Here is a 22533-nt window from a genome sequence, read left to right on the forward strand (position 1 = left end):
TCAGTATCAGTATCAGTAGTATCAGTATCAGTATCAGTAGTATGAGTATCAGTATCAGTAGTAGTATCAGTATCAGTAGTAGTATCAGTATCAATATCAGTTGTAGTATCAGTATCAGTATCAGTAGTAGTAGTCTCAGTTGTATCAGTATCAGTAGTATCAGTATCAGTATCAGTAGTATGAGTATCAGTAGTATCAGTATCAGTAGTAGTAGCAGTATCAGTAGTATCAGTATCAGTAGTAGTATCAGTATCAGTAGTATCAGTATCAGTATCAGTAGTATCAGTATCAGTAGTATGAGTATCAGTATCAGTAGTAGTGTCAGTATCAGTAGTAGTATCAGTATCAGTTGTAGTATCAGTATCAGTATCAGTAGTATGAGTATCAGTATCAGTAGTAGTATCAGTATCAATAGTAGTATCAGTATCAGTAGTATCAGTATCAGTAGTAGTAGTATCAGTATCAGTAGTATTAGTATCAGTAGTAGTATTTATTCTAAATATATAGAACTGGAAACCTTGAGATGTAGAGGGATGCACAGCACACACTAAGACTGGGCATCAAACAAGCATTATCAATCCAGTATTTAATCCTTTTATTTAATGATACCACTAACCATCTGAATCCCATTAAACTATTCAAGAAACGAAAATTGATGAATCATCGCAGAATTGCAGACGGGTTTCTCGTGCGCATCCTCGTTCACCACACACGGGATAATTATGCCTAAAACCATTTGCATGTAAATGATTCCCCTCGTCTCACCTTCTCTTCTAAGTGATCATAGAACAAAAAAATATCTCCACGCCCGATGAGACGGCGCAGGCTCTGAAATGAAGCCCACAGTTTCTCAGAGTAATGCATCTGCCATAGCTGAGACTGTGGTCAAAATCCACTTAAAAAGCCATAAAAACATACTTGTCTCCATCATCCAAACAATTGCACATTCCAACACCTATTACAATGGAGTTAAATATAATTTTGGGATCTGAACAGAAGAGATGAATTTACGCTGGCAGTACTACAGTGCTATAGAGGAGAGGATCGGCCCGGGCCACTTGAATTGACAGACAAGACAATTTATACTATGAGCCCAGAGGTATTAACAGACATCTGTTTTATTGATTTGGTGATGTATCACTACGGCTGCCACCAGTTTTTTTTCGTTCGGATTTGTTTTAAGTCAATGAGAGACAAAATGGGGAAAAAAATAAGTAACAAGCAAAACCTTCCTGTCATTTTGTCAGCCAAGGGTCAATCAAAATGAAATGTATTTTTCCAGAACATACAGTACAGATTATTACAGTTTATAGCAGTGTGTTCATAAGTACTGGCATTTACACTTGTGCTATTGGATGATGTCTGCAGTTAAAGTCTCATACAAGGAAAGAAATTGTCATACAAGACATGTTTAGGAACTTGACAGTGGGGACAATCTGTTTCAATACTTTGATGAATGAAAGCGTGTTGTGTTCGACGTTATCTATAACCCACAGTTCACGGCAGGTATTCCTGTTTGAAGTTCTTATTCAATTTTTTTTATTATTGTAACATTCCTCCAATATGGATTTTAATTAAGATTTGATTAATACAAAACAACAAAGCATTGCTCTCATTGCAAATCTTCTTAAATGGGGTGGCACACTTCTGACTAGATAGTGCACCAAGATTGATTGATTGAGGTTTATGTTGGTGCTTGTCCTTATATCGGGGGTCTCTCTCTCTCTCTCTCTCTCTCTCTCTCTCTCTCTCTCTCTCTCTCTCTCTCTCTCTCTCTCTCTCTCTATTATTTCCATTTCATCTCTGACTCATGGTTTCTTACTGAGGCCAGGCCTGGTTCTTGGGAAAACAAAACTGTGAATCCAAGGACAGAGAAGACCAGAGGGACACGCCGCAGGAGTTTTGCCTGGTTAATGTCTGTCACACCTCACTTCAATCGGGCTGCCCTACTGGCTTCGCCGTTCCCAATGGGTCTGTTTACAATGAAATGTATTTTCCCACTGCTGCCAAACTAGTGCGGTATCTTAATTGCCACTTGGCCCAGATCTGGAGTTTAAGGACACGTTTTAAGAGCAAGCTCAGACAATATGCTCTAAAAGGCTCCCCTGTACGCAAATTAATAAGGAGAAATATGCATGTGTAGGGAACTGTCAAGCATGCCCTGGTCTGCTGTATCTGCCCTGGCATATCACACAGAGATTGACATGAGAGGTCCATTTATTAGGCCGTTTGACCACAAATAAACACAGACACAAGTCCCTCTCTACACCAGCAACTCAAATAAACACAAACACACTCAGTAAACAGTTTAAGTCTGTAGTACCACCCAGCACAGCATCACAATATATATACAGTCCTTCAGTTGTATCCATCATTTCCCTGCAAATACTATATATCCAGAGTTTGAATTGTAATCTCGCTTTACTCTTAACTAACATACTAACGCAATCGTAGAACCTTCTACAGCCTTGCAACTTATAGAACAAATCACCACAATTTCCCATGAGGTTAATGATATTTTAAATTACATTTCGTCTTGTGTGGTATCTGCAATATTTCTTACATACCTCTGTATGAAATCAATCAGGACCTAAAGCTAATGATGAGAAGTTATATTTAGGGAAGACAAACACCATCGTGCCAGGTATCAATTGTATAAGTGCTCTGTATCAGACTATGTCCTAGCTTCTCTTCCAACAGCACTAAAAAGCATTTGTGTTCCTCCCATTTCTCCTCATCTGTCCTCTGTCAGTGGACTGAAACACCCACGCTGGTTTCAGAAGCGATCCCTGCATGTACGTCCATCGGCAAGGGTTGGAGTTACTAAGTGAGCAGTAACACAATGGCTTAATTTAGTTCTGAATACTAAACAAAATCAGTACAAAAGTTGTAAACCGATGCACACTTCAGACCGTCTGTGATTTGACCGTACTGAAATAAAAACTTAGAACTATCCCGTATCAAAGAATACAATGACTTTGAAGATTGAAAATATGTATGCATTGAGGCTATTCATATATATAAACAAGAACATGAGTTTTGAAGCATCGTAGGGATTGTTTGAGCAGAGTGCTAATCCCGTAAGCCATTTTATAAAAAGCGATGGTGAGTATTGGTAAACAACAACACAAGGCCACATCTATTAATGTAATTTCGGGAGATTTGGAATAGTTGAAGATTACAGCTTGTCCGTAGACTACAGAAGATAAATATTTGCCTCAGTAAGAGACAGTACAAACACAAAGCGAGTGTCAATCATATGACTCATCGTTTTACCCGAACCATGCTTAGGAGGACGTGTCAGTGAGCGACTGTGAAAGCTTTACTCTTCTACAACTTGCCAAAAGACAGCCTCAGATTGGATTACTATTCAGAAAAGTAATATTGTGGTTTTGCACCTTGTGGTAACAGATTGGAGCTAAGTTCTTGAAGTCATTAAAATGTGGAAATGACGTTTTTCAAAATGGATTTATGAGTACTGGATTGTCAACGGGGGAAGTCTGAGCAAGGGGTGCCATTTTTCCTGGGCCAACATTACTCAATCTGACACATCGGGGAGTTGTGAGTGGCAGGTGGACGGACAGAGGATTGCCCCGGTGAGTCCTAATGAATTCATTAATGCCCCGTCTCTCACCCAAAGCCCGCTGCCGCCTTGATGTCGACTAAAACACGGCACGAGGTACACAGCCCGACTAATGCGGCTGCATCACTTTCAACCTCCCAAGCGAAACGACATTCTTCAGCCGCCGAATGGAAGCTGTGTCAAGACCACAAGGCACAGATGCCGAGCTGTCACAGACACTCAAAGATGTGCCGAGTACAGAGCATAGCCCGCGCATACCAATACCTGACTTCCACAACGGCATTGCAGCTCAGGGCCCAGCTTTCTTTTTGTTGGTGTTTTTGCGTTTCTGTTTGTGTCTCCTTTTTCTTTGCAGCCCAGTTTGTTAGTAGGTGCTTTAACACAGCCATTTCTGATCCGGATTAAATGCATCGGTACATTAGATCTGGAGCAGTGGTGTCGCGTCTACACTTAATTATATGTAGATATTAAATTAGTCATTTAGAACACAGAACTATATTGAAAAGCTTGTTTTATCTTGTTACAAATTATCCTAAGAAGTAAAACCCACGTACTTACATATTTTTAAGCAACCATAGCATTTTAAATAAAACTACAATTACTATAAATTTTTTTGCAACATTTAGTGTTGACAATATTTTATTTAAAATACAGGAAGTAGAGAAGTGTTCTATCGGCTCCACTGACGTGAAGAGTGTTTGTCTGCCACCTTTAAAACAAATGCCACCGCAGTGCATGCTGGGACCTGAGTCGGTCGAGCGTCTACACTTCCAGGATCAAACGCTACCACCACATACCCGCCTGTCGTCCTGCCCCTTGCAAACGAATTCCAGTGAAACTTGTTTTGGAAGCGTGTCGTGGAGTTCAATATGGTTTACATACTTTGAATTGATTTGGGAGCTCAGCAAAGGTTCTCGAAAGAAACAAGAAACAAAGAAACAGATTTCCTTTAAATCGAGGTGAAAAGGTAGAATTCACTCTGCCGATGCCAAACGCCACTGGGCAACCTCTCAGCATGCCCAGGAGGAACTAATTAACAGACATAAAAGCCCCTATTAATCATCCTTTTAGTTTTCGCAGTACAGCCATGGAAATTGATTCTGTACTTAATATCACAATATTGACTTTAAAGGTGCAGACAGAGTTTAATTAATTAATACAAAAACTCTAAACCCACTCATTGCTAAGATCATTATTAACATATGATGCTGGTCTTTGGAAACCCCCCCGCCAGCAGCTCAGAGACGGACCGTTTCCCAGGAGTATTTTTCAGAAAGACAAGTGAATTATTAAAAATGAGCTCACACTGGGCTGCTTTTGAACAACATGTGAAGGTTGGCATAAAAAATGAGGTTACATCAGGAATTCATCTCAGGAAACTGTCTTAAATGAAAAATAGAAGTTGAAAACCTGCTCTGAGTGAAGCACGGGTTTTTATTTCGAATAATAAGGTGCTAAAAACGTCCTTAGAAAATATTCAAATAAACATTTTCATAAAATGGCTTCGAACATATTTATGGGCCTACTTTTATAACACCTCTTACTATGATTGAGTTTTCATGAGCGCACACTGCATATAAAACTCTAATATATCCACACATAAAAAATCAGTACCAAAGCAGACAAATGCATAAAAATTGGCAAAGTTTGCACTTCGAGACTATTCAATTAATTGTAGTGAATCAGCTAAGTTTGGTGCCAATTCTAAGGTGTACGATTGGTAAAGCAGAAATTGGCAGCTATCCACATTGGGGAAAAACATGTAAAAGTATAGTATAGTATAGTAAAGTATAGTACTATATAGTTTAGATTAATATAGTGGCACATACAGTGGCTGAAAGTGATTCTGTGAACATGTCAAAGCCAATAAGGCAACATCTTCCCAGGTGAGGTCTTTCATCACCAGAAAAGCCCAAGAAACATCAGGAAATGCATTCGGCGTCTCAGGAAAATGTGCGAATATGGATGACATGAAATTCAATCCATGCCTCCCGGTGTGGTGTGGCATACATAACAACCCATCGCTGCCATGCATTTAATTGCTTTTCAATACATGCAGCATCCCAACTCCATTCTGCTAAACTGCCTTTCATTTTTATCTAGATGACCTTCCAACCACTGACATCCGCCACGATGCTGCCGCCGCGGCTGCGTGTTCTCGTGCACGTCCGACCTTGGCCAGACAAAGACTTGCCAGGACGATGGATAGGTAGACAATGTTCTATTCCACATCCCTCGCCCGGACCAAACCTCACACCACTTTTCCTCTGGAGACGCCTGAAGTCACGAGCTTATGTATTGCTGCAAACATTGCAACCAATCGGAGCTTAGGCAATCAATTTCCAGCGAGGCTCTTTTGATTGATGCGCCGGCTTTGCAGTGCGGTTATAGCAGCGGACGGAGAAATGCAGGGAACACAACTTTCTTTTTCGCAAAGTCTGTGATTTTAATTTCTACTGCTGTTTGGATTCTGTGGTCTTTCAACTTTTTTAAGTGGAAAGTTGATGTGATTGATGAATCCGCCGGGGACCAACCTGCTACTCAGAAAGCAAACCGATTCTCCTCTCCATTATTAGTGTGGTTCTTCAATGTTGTGCAATTAATCAATTATCCTGTCTATGTGTGTGTGGGGAAACCTGAGATTATTGTGGGAGTGTCAATGTGTGCATCTTTCAGGGAGACTTTATTAGCTTAAGAACGAGTTAAGGCAAAAGCTTTTAATGCTCAATACCAATGTAGCCACTGAAATCGACACCGAAACACCAATAAATGTTTTGAAACCCGTATTAAGAAATAAAATCACAGCCAAGGAGGGACCACAATCATGTCTTTTCTAACTACTCAGCTGTTCACAAATCGAGGTCGTTGTGTGTGAAGGGGACGGGGGGAGGGGAGGACTAACCTCTTGAGATTTAGCATGTTGTTCTCTAATTCGGAAGACTTTATACATAAAGGACACATCTGTGGAAATGCTTTGCAAAGGAATTACATGTGAGAACAAATGCTGTCTTTGTTTATCTCCCCGTTCCAGATTGGCGTTCCTGCAGGACTGGCAGTTAAAAGTTCAGTGCTGGCGCGGCGGTGCGCAGTGGCACGACTCTGAGGGTTAGAGCGACGCAAAGATGAGCTTCAGAGAACGACAAGGTATAGGCAGGGGAGCGGCAGCCATGGCTTTGTCTGCTTGTCATTGTGCGTTATCCTTTGAGCTTTGAATAAACAAACAAATAGACTGAGTCACTGGGACAAGGCGGGTACAATTTAGTCACTGCCTTCATCCTTACTGCAATATATGTTGAAAAGATGATGCAGAGAGACATTTGCTACTTTAATGGTTTAATGTCATGTTTTAGGTGCTCATGAATTCTTCATACGAAGACAGCCATAGACTCACTTCTTGACAAGAGTCAAGTTGAAAGAGAGTACGCTTTGAACTAGCAGCCAAGCCGGGCTTCAACTCTCTCTGGTATAAATATGCTATAAGTGTCCCATTTCTGGTTTGCCGAGATTCAATCAATAAAACAATTACTGAAAATGGGTTGAGTGTTAGTTTAACCTTTTGGAGATACAAAGTCCTAGCATAACTACATATCTCTAGTTGCCCATCAGTGTACATTTGCATAAAACTCAGTGGAGGTTAGTGTTTTTTTAGGTAACATCAAGTGTAAAATGGTATGAAAGCTACATTATCCGAGAACAACGTGCAGGCATAAGGAATCGAGTGACGCCCAGTGTGTAGATGTTTTCTTTCCATTTTGCCGAGATTGGTACCGTGAAACTGAGGGGTGGGGGTGCAGGGGAAAGGAGCAGAAGAATGAAATAAAAAAACGTGCTATCACACAGCGACGCAGCACAAGATATTAATACAGCAATCACAGTGTCACTCAGAGGGACTCGGTGATGCTCGATCAGCCTGTTCAAAAGGGCACGGAGAATTGCAACTACAGTAAGTATGTCATGCATGCTAATACAGGCATATACTGAGATTACTTAAACAAATATGCTTTTAAATAAAATATGCAGACAGGGTGTGTGCAGTCATCTAGTCACATGCTTCTGGCTGAGTGAGATCCATCCCAGAATAAAAGCTTTGAAACGAGAATGAGTGCCGAGATCATCCTACAATAAAAAATAAAATAAGTACCTGGAAAACACATGTGAATTCAAAGCTTTTTCTTTCTTTTCCTCATGCTTCGACACATACTTTAATTCGATTTTATTTTATTGATGCCCATTCTTTATTGACTGGCTGTGTTTTTATGAAATTGTACGGAATAAGCATTGCTGGAGACACGCACGCACACACAAAGACATACACACTTCCCTCGAAAACATATTTACTAGACTATGTGTTCCATGATTTAAATGGACAGGATGTACATCCAATATTTCTGCTACAGGAATAATAGAGGGGGATCTATAATCAACTTGACATGATTGAATGTGACACGCATAGACCTATCCTTTCCTTTCACATCAGATCAAAATTTGCCTCTAAAGAATTTCTGTCATAATAGTAAAGTTCGTTCACCTGCTTTTAGTGTAAAACAAAGTCTGTGAGTGCTCTTAGTACCTTATACATTTGGGTGTCAGTATTGGGGCAGTGTTTGCTTACGAGTCGAAAGTGACTTTTAAACTTTAACCACCGATTGAAAGTGTCACGTTTTTATTTAGTCGCCAAACAGAATGATCCTGCTACAACGAAAAAGGAAAACTCTAATACATTACGATAGAAGAAACGATATAGTATTTAAAGGATTAATGAGAAGCATGACAGATAATAGATAATAGACTCTTGGGACATAAATCCACAAGCACTCTGGGATGGAGGGAAATTGGTGTCATATGTTTAAAGCAGAACAAAATACACACATCGGATGGTAATTGGCATCGTTGTACAGCTCTTTAAAAAGATGGGCTTGGATGAGAACGTGTCTGAACTGCCCCAACACAGACGTGTGATCTGACTGAGAGATTCGGCCCCCGTCTGATGTTGCTCTGTTGAGTTGAACTGGCAGCGAAATAAACCGTTTTGTTTTTTTTTAACGGTTTGTTGTGCCAAACAATATTGCAACGCTCATTTATTTACCGCTATTAGCAGTTCGTACTCCACTACTTTGGCTGCCAAGCTACAAATATGTCACACTGAATTAAGAATGAGACACTTTTTATTCCAATGTGTCGGAAGACAAAAGAATGACGCAGAGTGGATGGTAGCAATGTTTAAAGGACAAGGTAAGGTCACGGCAAAATCCCATACAAAGACACAACACAATTACTGGTAACGCTACAGAGGACAGATATAGAATTAAATAAATAAGCACGTGCATAGATACATACATACAGTGTCCGTAATGCTTACCGAGAAGAGAAATCTGCAACCAAATAAGATATAGGAAGTTCATTAGGGGAGTTATCTGTCACTGGCTTCTACAGAAATGTAATTTTTCCCAACTTATCACTAGAAGGCCACCTAAATCCAAATTTCGCTTAAACTGTCACTCCGGATACTTGCATGAATTTCCAGCTTCTTAATCATGTTTGACAGGACATGCTGAAAAGAATAAAAGAGAAGGTTATAAATGTCAAGAAAGGGATAAGTGAAATGAATCTGCCTGTGACAAATACACTTGTTATTCAATTGTCTTTTATTCTATAGATCACAGCTTCTTAATCAAAAGTGACATTTAACTGCATTATTTATATACAAAAAAGCATGCCACAGCTGATGAAATAACAAAAGGCAACTATGAACTTAATACACGGCAGAGGTGCATTTCAGATTCAGATGAGCAGCTTCATATTTAATAATAATAAAAAAAACATAGACGTCAATAGGAGACATTTAGACTGTGTGTCCCACTACCTTATGTTCTGAAGGGTGAATCAATTTAGGATGAATCTTGATGTAATTCCCATCTCTTTAATTCCTGCTTTGTGTTTAAAATGTTTTATTAATGTATTGGGATATTTGGGTTGGTCTGTGTATATCAAGAAATTTGAACGTGACCGTGGTGGAACAAAATGTTGTATTTAACCCAGACTTCACCTCCATACATGTAGGCATAGATAAGGGGTACAGCTGGCAATCATGTAGTGAAAAGGACAAGAGCACTGAAGGCAGGAGATTCTGGGTAATGAGATATCATAAGTACAAACGTACGGCAACAAACGTACATTCAAACTGTATATGATCTGGACAATTTTAGACCAAATAAACAAATAAACAAATAAACAAATAAAGCAAACATTGGCGTTTGAATAAGACTGGGTTTCTAGTGCCTTCAGATCAAGGAAGTGTAAAGGGTGGCCTGAAATAGATGCCTCAAGGATAAAGCTGATTATTTCTTTTTGCTTAGTCATCTTGTGTAAGAGACCCACGGACTAACAACAAGCGTCAGCAATGTACAAAGGGTCATCTACAAATGTGGAATATTTTCTAAAAATTAACATTGAAGATTCCTTCTCAATCGGGCTATAAATAAATTACTGCCTCAAACAATGTTATAATCTTCATTGCAGTCATTGTCCACTGGGTCTCATCTCTAATCCTGCTGGAATTACGGTGCTTTTACTTTATTAACACTACACCTATTTTCAGACTGGAAGGACACATCTATGGACTTCCCAAACGTCTATGCACGTTTCAGGATTTTAATGTGCACATAAAAGTAAAAACAGTATTTAAGCAGCGTATACATATTTCTATAGTTGTTAAATAAGACATGTAAAAATAATACCATGATGAATAATCCAAGCAGGTTTTTGATCTCTGTGCTATTTTTAAAATGTGTGCCTTTTTTTAAAACCAACAATAGTCAGATCCTATTTATGACTCAAAGCCCGGGATGACAGTCTACCTAATTCCACATCCTTCTTATAAATACTATAAGTAACCGGTTTTAACTGACACTAAGCATCCTTTTATCCCTTTTCATATCTGTAAAGTACAGCGTTTTACAAGCCAGTTTACAGTATAGAGTCAGCGTCAAGCGATGGCAGGAGCTGCATTGCAATGCCAACGAGAAACTCTTATTCGCGGGAACTCAGAGGAACATCAGACTGCAGAGCCTCAAACACAATCACACCTGACTGCAGATCTCCTCTAAAAATAAATATGAGAGATATGGCATGAGATATATGAGTATAGAGGATGTTCAGAGTTTCAATCATCTGCAGCAAAAGTATAACATTCACATTCATACCTCATTAAAACCATAGTGTGTCTATATTTGATTGTCTTATCAATTGTTTTTTGATGGATAAGAATATACACAAACGCCACCTGCTGGCCACTGTTGCATCTGCGGGATGATGTGCTTAACGCATGAAGACAAAATAATCCACACATGGAGAAAGTTGCAAACTAAAAGAAAGGAGGTGTTACTCTGCAGGAGTAATTGAATCAAGGAAATATTACTAAGCCCTTGAAAAGGGAAATATACATTGATTAGAGCGCAAGAACCACTTACTTATTTATTCACCTCTACATTCAAATTGGGAACAAATTATTCAGGTTAATTAACTTTCCCCTCTCCCTCTGTAATCCAGTGCCTCCGAGGTTCAGCTCCAAACTGTGTGGCTGTGCGGCAATATCATAGTGGGATGTTTCTGTGCGGCCTAAGATAACAAATTAACATTCAACCAGTGTATCTGGCAAAGGGATTTTGCAATTATTGCAGTGCACTGGCACCGCAGATAGCACAGGTGGCTGCCATAAGACCATTTGGATAAATAAACAAAATAGGGGGTGAAAATGTTGACGTAAACGTTTTATATGACAATCAAGAAAAAAAAAAGAAATCCTTTACTTTTATTTGTGCTTTGAAATGCATTTTGTTAAGATTGACAGTTAAATTATTCTGGCAGGGAAGAAGGGGAAGTATAAATGGCAGTCACAGAATAGTACATTCTAAAGGAGGTTTTATGTTTAAATCCTGTGGCACCCTTTTATTTAAACTCTCAACAATCGTTGTAGAGTGACATTTTAGAGGGCTAGTGCTAGGGTTAAAGATCGCAGTTAATCTATATTTTGTGCTAAATGGCAGACAGCGGTGAAGTTACAGAAATGCCTTTTGAAAGGACTGGTTGTGTCAGGAGGACGCAGGGACACACAGCTCTTCTTGTTGTTTCAAACAAACACCACGTCCCCAGCTCCTAATAATATTATTATTAATAAACAAATGAGAATCTTTTATCTGTACTGTGCAGGGCCTTCAAGCTACATTACATAAGCCATTCACAGATGTATCTCTCTTATTGAAACCGATTTTAGCTGCAAACAATGTCAAAGCATCAATTAAGGTGGCTTTCAATGCAGTTTGTTCCCCAAATTTATGAGCAATTATTTACCTTCGTTTTAGTCTCCATGGAGAACCGAACGATATATTCAGGCCTAATTAGGATAAGCTGTCTCTTTTTTGGTTTTGTCTCTAATTACATAGAACCTTAAACTGCCGGGATAAAAGTGTATTTATTAGCTTAATGAATAGAGTACAGTAAACACATCATACTTAATAAGCATCACTGTAAGTTCAGATATGTGTCTTCTCTCATAAAGTTTCTTGAAGGTTTTGTTACCAGTGAACATATACAGCACATGGTTTGTCCATCTAAATAAAATACGCAAATTGAGTAGATGTGAAATCGCCAAGAGTACATGCCGGTTAACTTTAGTAAGGATGCTACTCGGATGTATGCTTGAATGTCATCCCACAGTGACTCACTCCAGTTAGTCTGCGTGTGGCGACACACAGAGTACAGGATCTTTATTATTAGTCTTTGTACAGTCAATTAATCAATCAATTCTTATCTTGGTGTTGTGCACTTTGCAAGGGAGCCACAGAGCGCTTCACAGATTAAAAGAACAATATAAACAAAGTAATGAAAACAAAATGTAAAAATAAACCATTAAACACAGAGGAGAGACATACAACAAGTCCTACAGGATGAAAGACTGTTGTAGGAGAAAATAAATCTGAGGGGGTCCAAGGTTTAAGGCCTGGGACTAATGGTTGCCTCCCCTCCAGACAATCACTTACTCCTCCAACAGCTTCTAGGCTATACACACACATTCAAACAATCATACTTTATACACAATGTGTTTCCTGCTGAGATCATCCACAGTTTAAGGATTTATAACTGATTAAAACATTTATTTGAAATGCTATTGTAGGAAAATGATCACAAACTGCCAACATTCCACGCCAACACTCGATAGCCAATCAGCAGTGAACCATGGGCTTCATAGCCAATCAGCAGTGAGGATTCCTAGCCATTAAAATTCTCTGCCTCTACGGAGTAATATACAGATTTTACGGAAATGGTTTAAATTCTAGTTCACGTTTCTTTCGGATGTCAGGCCCATGCCTCACTGCTGCCTCAAAGTTTTTCGGATTACCATACTAGTCACAATGTGGATAGCCATCCTCTTTCCCTCCCAGATCGGACTAAACAAACTCTGACAGGGACAATCTGGTACGAGCCCTTTGCCGGAGCGCAGATTCCACCTCACCACAGCGGGCGTACTCGACTAGCAGACACTGCAGCGTCCAAATGCTCATCCTGGGACGGGTGGCTGTTGGCCTCTGCGTCGGTCGCTGAACTGAAACACATGCTTATCTGTCTTCCAGTGCGACTGAGATTATGTAAAGACACGACCTGCTGCCGATGACGATCGCACATGGCATTCACTGCACAGCGCAAAGAGGTTCTCCCTGCATAGCTGCAGCTCCATATGGTGGTCTTGGCAGCCTCCGCATACGCCATAAAGACTCTCTTCACAGCGTCGAATTTATGACTTCTATCAGAACACATGTTGGGAACTACAATTTCCTTTCATCCCAAACACTTTTTACCTTTCAACTAGCAGCTTGCAGTCAATCCATATTGTACCACATGCCAGGGTTTACGGAGATGCGAGGGACTAAAATATGCGTTCCTCAGAACTCAGCGGAGATGTTTGACAGTTTCAAATGCTGCTTATGCACAACTAAAGCACCCCACACGTTCACTTCTACACAAGAGACAACAGTCATGTAACAATGCACTCCTGCATATAAACGAATGGGGTTATAGTTAATTAATAATATACATAAACACAGAGGCAGTTTACGGGAATATAATCTGTGAACCTTTAAACAACCGGCCCAAAAAAACAAAATATACTAGTTGTCGTACAAGCACAAGTGTTTCAGTGTTAATTTTAGCTTTTTAAACAGCCACACAAAGACTATAGAGAATAATTGTTGATTATTAAGCAGACATTGTTACATTCCTACCTCATTAACCTAGGAATTTTAATTGAAGTTACAGCAAACTTCACAGATGGTGCACATCTAAACAAATTTCGAGGCAATTAAAAAAAACAATCATTCTATTTTTGAGTATTAATGAATGCTGAATTCAAATCCACTGTTTTTGTAGGACAAATGAGGGTATATCCTTAGGATAATCTGGAGGAAGTACAGTAACTCTGCTTTGGTTTGGCAGTGCCTATTTTAGAGGATGCATATCATTATTTCTGAGACACTAGAAGGCAAAGTAAGTTTTGATTGGGCGCATATTTTGCAACGACCTTCAGGAGTCTCTGTTTCGGTGTTTCAGTGTTTTGTCAAAATGAATCCTAGCAGATTAGAAAGTGGAAAAAAAGCTTCAAAATGGGAGCAAAGGACTAAGTTTAGAAATGTTTTTCCGCCCAGCAGGGAGGGCCAGCAGAGCCGCGGTATGTGTGTCAGAGGCAAAGGTGGGAGATAAAATGGACAGCGCAGATAAACTAGCACAAGGAATGGGAGCGGGGCCAGTTGGCTGCAAATGCGGCCTTAAGCAATTGAAGCAAGGGATTTTAGTTTATACAGCTGGCCTGGAACTGAGGAAGGAGAAAGCGTGAAGCCGTGTTTATGCCCCACTTCCGGTCAGCGCTGGACGAGAGCCGTTCATGGGTCCTGGGCAGGGATGCCGGGTTTGCACACGGGTGGGAGTATTTGTTTTGGGGAGGAACCGTGTAACAAGAAAGGCCAGTTAGCACCTGGTTTCCCGACCGATCTAAATCCCTATTCACACAGAAACTGTTGTAGCCTTTTTCACGGCAGTTTGTTGCCGGAAAGGTCTGTGTGAAAGGGTCTAAGCCGGCATATCGACAGCAGGAATTTTCCATCCTAAAAAAATAAATATACATTGTGTAGTATTCTTTTCCATCACTTGAAATAAGAGAGTCATATTGTTTTCAATCAGTCAAAGTCATAATCCTGAAACTCGCTGAGAAAGTCCGTTGCGTTATTATGATTTTATTGCCCTCAGTCACACATTTTAAATCAGCAGGCTGGGGAGTGGGTTCGAAGATGAATGTACGCATTACTGTGTCTTTATGTGGTGTATCTCCCTCCTGCTTTAGAGGCGTGGTGTCACACCATCAGAGCAGCGTACCACAGACAACTCGGAAATATCTGCAGAATTAAAGGAGAAGACGAATGACTGTTTCTACATAAAAAAAAGCCGAACCCCCGCAATCTGTCATTAAAAGACTGAAAGATATCCCAAAGGCCTGTCTCCTTCCCTTGTATTCAGCCTCTAAAACACTTCTCTTTCCTTATCAACCGCAGCGCGAGGAGAAGTAATTTCCACCGCGCTTAGCATTCACTACATAGATAAGAGATTCCATCAAGGTCTTATGCTGCTGGGATTTATCATGTGCTTTGCTTGTGAGAGGTATTCAAGGTAAAAGATTTCACTGTAAAAAGGTAGTGTGCATATATTGGCTGAATTTAAACATCTTAGCTTTCAGTGTATCAAAATGTGTTTCTATTATGAACAATATTAAGCACATACCTACAGTGAGGGAAAAAAGTATTTGATCCCCTGCTGATTTTGTACATTTGCCCACTGACAAAGAAATGATCAGTCTATAATTTTAATGGTAGGTGTATTTTAACAGTGAGAGACAGAATAACAACAAAAAAATCCAGAAAAACGCATTTCAAAAAAGTTATAAATTGATTTGCATGTTAATGAGGGAAATAAGTTTTTGACCCCTTCGACTTGGTGGCAAAACCCTTGTTGGCAATCACAGAGGCCAGACGTTTCTTGTAGTTGGCCACCAGGTTTGCACACATCTCAGGAGGGATTTTGTCCTACTCCTCTTTGCAGATCCTCTCCAAGTCATTAAGGTTTCGAGGCCGACGTTTGGCAACTCGAACCTTCAGCTCCCTCCACAGATTTTCTATGGGATTAAGGTCTGGAGACTGGCTAGGCCACTCCAGGACCTTAATGTGCTTCTTCTGGAGCCACTCCTTTGTTGCCTTGGCTGTGTGTTTTGGGTCATTGTCATGCTGGAATACCCATCCACGACCCATTTTCAATGCCCTGGCTGAGGGAAGGAGGTTCTCACCCAAGATTTGATGGTACATGGCCCCGTCCATCGTCCCTTTGATGCAGTGCAGTTGTCCTGTCCCCTTAGCAGAAAAACACCCCCAAAGCATAATGTTTCCACCTCCATGTTTGACGGTGGGGATGGTGTTCTTGGGGTCATTCCTCCTCCTCCAAACACGGCGAGTTGAGTTGATGCCAAAGAGGTCGATTTTGGTCTCATCTGACCACAATACTTTCACCCAGTTCTCCTCTGAATCATTCAGATGTTCATTGGCAAACTTCAGACGGGCCTGTACATGTGCTTTCTTGAGCAGGGGGACCTTGCGGGCGCTGCAGGATTTCAGTCCTTCACGGCGTAGTGTGTTACCAACTGTTGTCACCTTCTCACCAAGCTGCTTGGTGATGGTCTTGTAGCCCATTCCAGCCTTGTGTAGGTCTACAGTCTTGTCCCTGACATCCTTGGACAGCTCTTTGGTCTTGGCCATGTTTGAGAGTTTGGAATCTGATTGATTGATTGCTTCTGTGGACAGGTGTCTTTTATACAGGTAACGAGCTGAGATTAGGAGCACTCCCTTTAAGAGAGTGCTCCTAATCTCAGCTCGTTACCTGTATAAAAGACACCTGGGAGCCAGAAATCTTGCTGATTGATAGGGGATCAAATACTTATTTCCCTCATTAACATGCAAATCAATTGATAACTTTTTTGAAATGCGTTTTTCTGGATTTGTTTGTTGTTATTCTGTCTCTCACTGTTAAAATACACCTACCATTAAAATTATAGACTGATCATTTCTTTGTCAGTGGGCAAACGTACAAAATCAGCAGGGGATCAAATACTTTTTTCCCTCACTGTAGGAATACTGCCTATTTGTTTATCAGTATAACAAAAACGTATACTAACGTGTTGGTAAACTTCAATTACTCCCATGGTACAGGTTTAGGAGGCCTTGCTCTCGATTGTCAATTCCTACTCGTACTGAAACCTACATTGCCCACTGAAGCGTTCGCCAAGCAGCTGTTACCCTCACACTGTCTGTCCTGCATTTTGAGTGAGGCTTTCTGATAGTTGATTTAAGTTCGTCACGTTTGCAGCCGAAAACTGGCGTTCCCAAGTTAGCCAACCGATATAAACCACCTCTGTTCTCTTTCGGCAAACTGGTGATATCACCGTTCAAACGAGAACATTGAAAAATGGCGATCAGTGCAAAACAAACCTCTCACTTGCAAACAAATCTGAATTATCCTTCGTTTTCGGCTGTGTCATTTACAATGCTCTACTCCTGCAGTCGTAATTAAACCGATGTGGGTAAATGCCATGATGTCTCTTAAGGAATACAACGGGTTAAGCATGTGGTTGGCAATACATGAAGGAAAGAAAAATAAAGCCAGTTGACACTTTGGGACGGCGCTTAGTAAATGTTGAGAGACTGGCTTAAAGAGGAACATCACAGATCTACACTGGGAAATGTTACGACCTTTATATTAATGCATTTCTTATGTGAAAAATATTTAATTGTACCTGGAAGGTTTTATTACTTCCTTGGAACGGCAAATTATACATGTTCTGTACTCAAGCACAGAAAACTTAAACTAAGTGCTGTGCGTTTAGACTGCTAGTCTGCTGAACAACATAGTAAACCATTCATACTGGTCCCTTTCCAGTATGGATCAGACTGGGAGACTTTTCTGAAACTGATATATGCAGGAGAGTGATACATCCGATAAAGAGTGAAGGTGAGGAGTAGAGAGCTTGAATCTGCTAATGAATTTGCAGATTTGCAGAAAAGCACTATTACACAGCTCATTAAACAATGCTTAAACACTCCATAAAGCAGGCAGAGTTTAGTAAAGAAAATAATCTTGGATTATCCTGGTTTTGAGTAACATTTCTCCCGTTTTTCTTTGCACGATACGTCTCAGCCCATCGCCCCACATCTTTTGTAACCGCCAGCGGGTCTGTGCCAAAATTCGATCTATGTTTTCGTTGATGTAACGGCTCCTTTTGTTGGCGATTGCCTCACGGCTCAGTGGGTGACCATCTTTGAATTACAAGGCCAATCCAAAACGCAGCAGGCCTGCACACGAAGCGTAATTCCAGTTTAACCTGGCAGAGGCATAGACAAAAATTAGTGACAGAAGCAGTACGGAAGAAAACACAAATTATAAGACGGCACAGAGGGGTGTCCAAGACCTAGACTGAGCCTCTCTGCTCTCCCCGCTACATTACTGCGTGGGCCGTGCTGCGAGGGGGTCCAGAACCTGCCGGGACCGGGATGCTCAGACGGCTTCATCTGGCACTGTTTCCAAAGAGCAAACATAAGGCTTATTTACATTTTTGGCAACTGCTTTAGCACATACTATTATCTATCCTCATCAGATAAAACAGCATAAACACACTAATGATCTCTGTGCCTCCAGCACCTTGTGTTATACAAGTATGACGGGGACACCAGCATCAAAATCCAGGATGACTCCCATAGCCCAGACTTGCTCTAGTGCTGTAGCCTTTCCCACTGCGACATTGATTAATTATTGTTAATCATCAGCTCCGTCACTTCTATCCACTCCACAGGGAAATAATGACCAATCATATAACCACCCAGCAGCACTTACAACTCAAATAACCATACTGACCCTTGAATTTCTTTACTCCATGCTACCATCACCTGTCCAGGTTGACTTTAGTCACACAACCCTCAGTACAAAAGGCACAAAATACTCATTTACACATCTAAATGCACTAGAATGTGTAAAATTAAGACCCCAAAGTTGGGATTCTTCATGTGTTTGTTTCCTTTTTATTTGTCTCATCTAAACACACGATTTACCACCACGGAGACAAACTTTGCATTCGAAATCCTGCTCGCAAAACCGTGGCACTGCTGGCGTCTTATCTTCCGAAATGCCAGGCCTCGTGGCATCTGTAAGTGCCAATGCTTAAACAGCGAGTTAAGGGGCAAATCCTCACTGTCAGAGCTGCTGCTCCGGCTGGTGCTGTCTGTGAGGCTCTGGTGTGCCAAACTCATAGTCTCAAGAAATGCTAGAGCGTTATTCTTCACAACTCACAGTAGTTTGTCTTCAACAGTATGTTCTAGAAGGGACTTGTTACAATATAATCTTAATGCAGGATGTATTGAGATCTTCGCCATAAATGTGAAAAGTATTGGGGCAGATCACAGACATTTAGACGGGAGAGTTCATTTATACTCAGATTTCCAATAGACAGTCACTAAATGGCTTACATTAAACACCCCGATTATTTACTGCTAAATCTGCAGCAGCATTGCAATCCTCTGCTGAATTTACAACATTTAATCAGAATGCATGCCAAGAAAAGCCTGGTTTAGTTTCATATCAGGCTACTTCTGTTGAAAACTAAGTTGTACTGGTTACTCATACAATATAGTAAAAAATATACAGAAATTAACCATTCCAATGCTGCATATTCATCTTATAGTATGTTCTGTACATTGGCACATAAGTGCATGGAAAAGTTAAGGATTATAAGGGAAACCAATAGACTGACCAGACCTTTTAACAACTGTTTCTTAAACATGCGTGTGTCATGTCAAAGCCAGTCCTGGGGCCTGTCACCTTATGCTTTGGAAATGAGAGAAACATGTCTGGTGTATATACTCAACAGCTAGCTGCAATTAGCCTCCTCTTTCCCCTGTCAGACCCAATTAAATATCTCAAGCCTTGACATCTTTTAATTAATTTATTTTGCCTCTATTGCCAAGGTTAACCCCTTACCTTCATGGGGAAATTCACCAGAGTGCTGCTGAGGTTGGCCGTGTTGCATTTGAAATTCAGCTGAGCGTCCGAGGGATGGTCCGCCTCCCCGTCCTGCCGGCCACGGATCAGCGCCCGGTCCGGAGTGGCCGGCGCTCTGTGGAAGGCGGTGCACGTCATGCCCGTGAAGCTGGCTGGTTTGATCACGAAGGCCTCCAGAGCGATATTGGGAGAGACCTGGTGAAAACATCAAAGGAAAGCAAGGCCATCTGACTATAAAATGCTCAGATATAAAATGCTCCGTATTTTGCTCTTTTAATGGGACAATAACGAATGGAGGAAAGCTGTTCTGAAGGAGAGGATAAAAAATCTAACTGTATTAGACTGCAGAGGTATTGTGTACTTTGTTTTGTCTACAATGCAATGCTGCACTGAATCTATTTAAACGCTGTGTGCACGAATAGTGGAGTGTAAATAAATGCAGTAACTAATTATTTTTACACAGCACTGTAACTACAAACAGACATATATACACATACATGCATACATACAACTCCACTTTAATTATATGACGTGGATATCTGATTTAACAATACATAATTATATAGCCTCTGCATTTTCATAGAGACAAAATTATTTTAATCCTTATAATGAACCGTCCTCTTAACCAACTTTTTCTGCCCAATATTGTCATTTAACCAAGAATACAGATGCTCTAGGTAACATTGGGTGAGTGTAAAATTGCATCATACAGATCTATGCCCAGCAGTCCACTCATTAATATGAGTTTCGTTTCTCACCCCCAAAGGAGCAATGTGCAATTTTGTTTCTCTTACTTAGGGATTTCTGATTTATTTTCTAATCTAAACATCGCTTTCTGGAGATTTCAAACCTCCGCGCTGTGAAACTGGACAACGGACGAAACATGGAGCAGGGTTTGCAGAAGCAGTACCTTAGATATAACTTGTGTGTTGCTGGTGAGGGCCAGGCCGGCAATGCGCTCCACACTCTGTACGATTCGAGTGCAGGCTTTGGCCTCGTTCTGCGCCATCCACAATATGTGCTCATCCACCAGCATCATATTGCTGGCGATATCTGATATGTAGTCTCCTAGCTGCAAAACAAAGGGGCCATAATTAAAATATATTACAGTTTGTAGAGACAGCCCCCCCATCCCCCACATATAATTATGCAAGGACAAGCATCATCTGACTTTTCTGTATAAAGATTTAATTTAGATACAGTCTCTGGTGGCAAATAATTACTTTTTTTTTTTACTGTTACATCCATAACTTCCACCGAACGCAGTGAAAAGCGAGGCAAGCTTGTGTCCCGTGAAATGAGCCCGACTTCTTTGACACTTTTGTTTTATGACATTAAAGACCACCATCAGCAAGTCTCTTTATTTTGAGAGAAAACATCTCTACATCCTCCCGTCCCTCCTGTGAGCGAGACTCGTAATGGCTTTCTCTCTCCAGCGAGGAATCGGTGCCGTATCGAGCAGAAAAGCTGCTTCCTTTCTCTCGCTTCCTGGTCGCTGTGCTCCCTCGCCAGCTCTAAAACATTAAGCTCTGCGGCCGTTTCAAACTTCTCCAAAAGAAACACGAATGTACCAGGTTAAGAAAGCTCACTTCCATACGCCGAATATAAACAGACTCCGCGAGGAAGGGCTCGGACTGTTTTTGCTTTTTTCTCACACAATCCACACCACTCGGGTTAATTAAAACCATTTAGGAACAGGCATTCCAAGAGGGGGAAAGTTATTTTTGACCTTCCCTCCACAAGGACTGCGCCGATTCGGCATTTGAGGGCCTCTAACGTATACGGGGACAAATGATGCCAAACCAAAAATAACTGTTAACAATATGTACCACTTCCCTAAATTGCACGTTACAAGATTGCTGCGCTGCTGTTCGTTCTCAAAATTAGCACAAGAAACCGAGCATTTGGAAGTAAAGTCGGGAGACCGGCCAAATGGTTTCCCAGCGCAAGAAACATTCAATATCCAAACATGTGTGCTTTCGATTTTCACCACATTTAAACGCGCCAAAAGCAACAGAGAATATAAACTATATATATATAAAACTTAATGGAACTGCGTGTGCCATACGTGGCTAACTACAGTGTAAAATAAAACACACACAACACCCTACATTAACTTGAAAGTGATTCAAATCCCATACATCGCTGATCTGGTCCACGAAACTCATCAGCTTCTCCACTGCACGGGCAACAAAGACAACATCCATCATGTCGGTGAAGTGTGCTGCTCCACTCGTGTACGCCGAGAGCTGCTGTGCGGAGGAGCGGGCGCCGGTGGCATTGATTGGCATCTGAAATGAAATCGTGGTCCCTTTCGTGATGCATGTTCACATTACTATAAATCAGTGATGTTCAATTTTAAGAAGCTCGTCAGGTGGAGGGGAGAGCGGATAGTTTGTTATGGTTGGAAATATTACACCCTGCAGAGCATTGACACGATCTTATACAGAAAAAGTTCTAACACCCAGAGCAAGTAAAGGTTTGGTCAGTCTACCAATATATTTATGAAATAAACTAGTTATGATGATAATTTGATATTGTAGAGTCACTGTTTGTATAGGAAAATATATTTACAGATACAACACCACAGACAGCCTTGAGCATCAGTGTCAAATGGGACTAAGTTGAGTTTCTGTACTGGAAAATAAATAATTGAGGTCAATCTGGGAACAGCTACAAAATCAGACGTTTGAACCCGCACCAATCACAACTCAGAAGGCCTGTGCTTGAATAATGTGTTTCTGTTTGTCAGAGACTTCCCAATAGAAGCCGATCATCAAGTATTATATCTTTTGGCCGGTGGGTGGATGTTT

At 40.8% G+C, this 22533-nt stretch overlaps 1 protein-coding gene across 1 annotated transcript in view; it reads right to left on the reverse strand.

Moving 5' to 3' along the window:
* adgra1b (adhesion G protein-coupled receptor A1b) overlaps positions 1 to 22533 on the reverse strand; it is a 101247-nt gene that overhangs the window by 38059 nt on the left and 40655 nt on the right. The window contains exons 10-12 of the mRNA XM_066693226.1: positions 21862 to 22011; positions 20631 to 20792; positions 19700 to 19915 (exon numbers count right to left, since the gene is read on the reverse strand). Coding sequence (XP_066549323.1) covers positions 19700 to 19915; positions 20631 to 20792; positions 21862 to 22011 — 528 coding nt within the window. The remainder of the gene's footprint in view (positions 1 to 19699; positions 19916 to 20630; positions 20793 to 21861; positions 22012 to 22533) is intronic.

The sequence above is a fragment of the Amia ocellicauda genome, chromosome 20, assembly GCF_036373705.1.
Source record: "Amia ocellicauda isolate fAmiCal2 chromosome 20, fAmiCal2.hap1, whole genome shotgun sequence".
Taxonomy (NCBI): domain Eukaryota; kingdom Metazoa; phylum Chordata; class Actinopteri; order Amiiformes; family Amiidae; genus Amia; species Amia ocellicauda.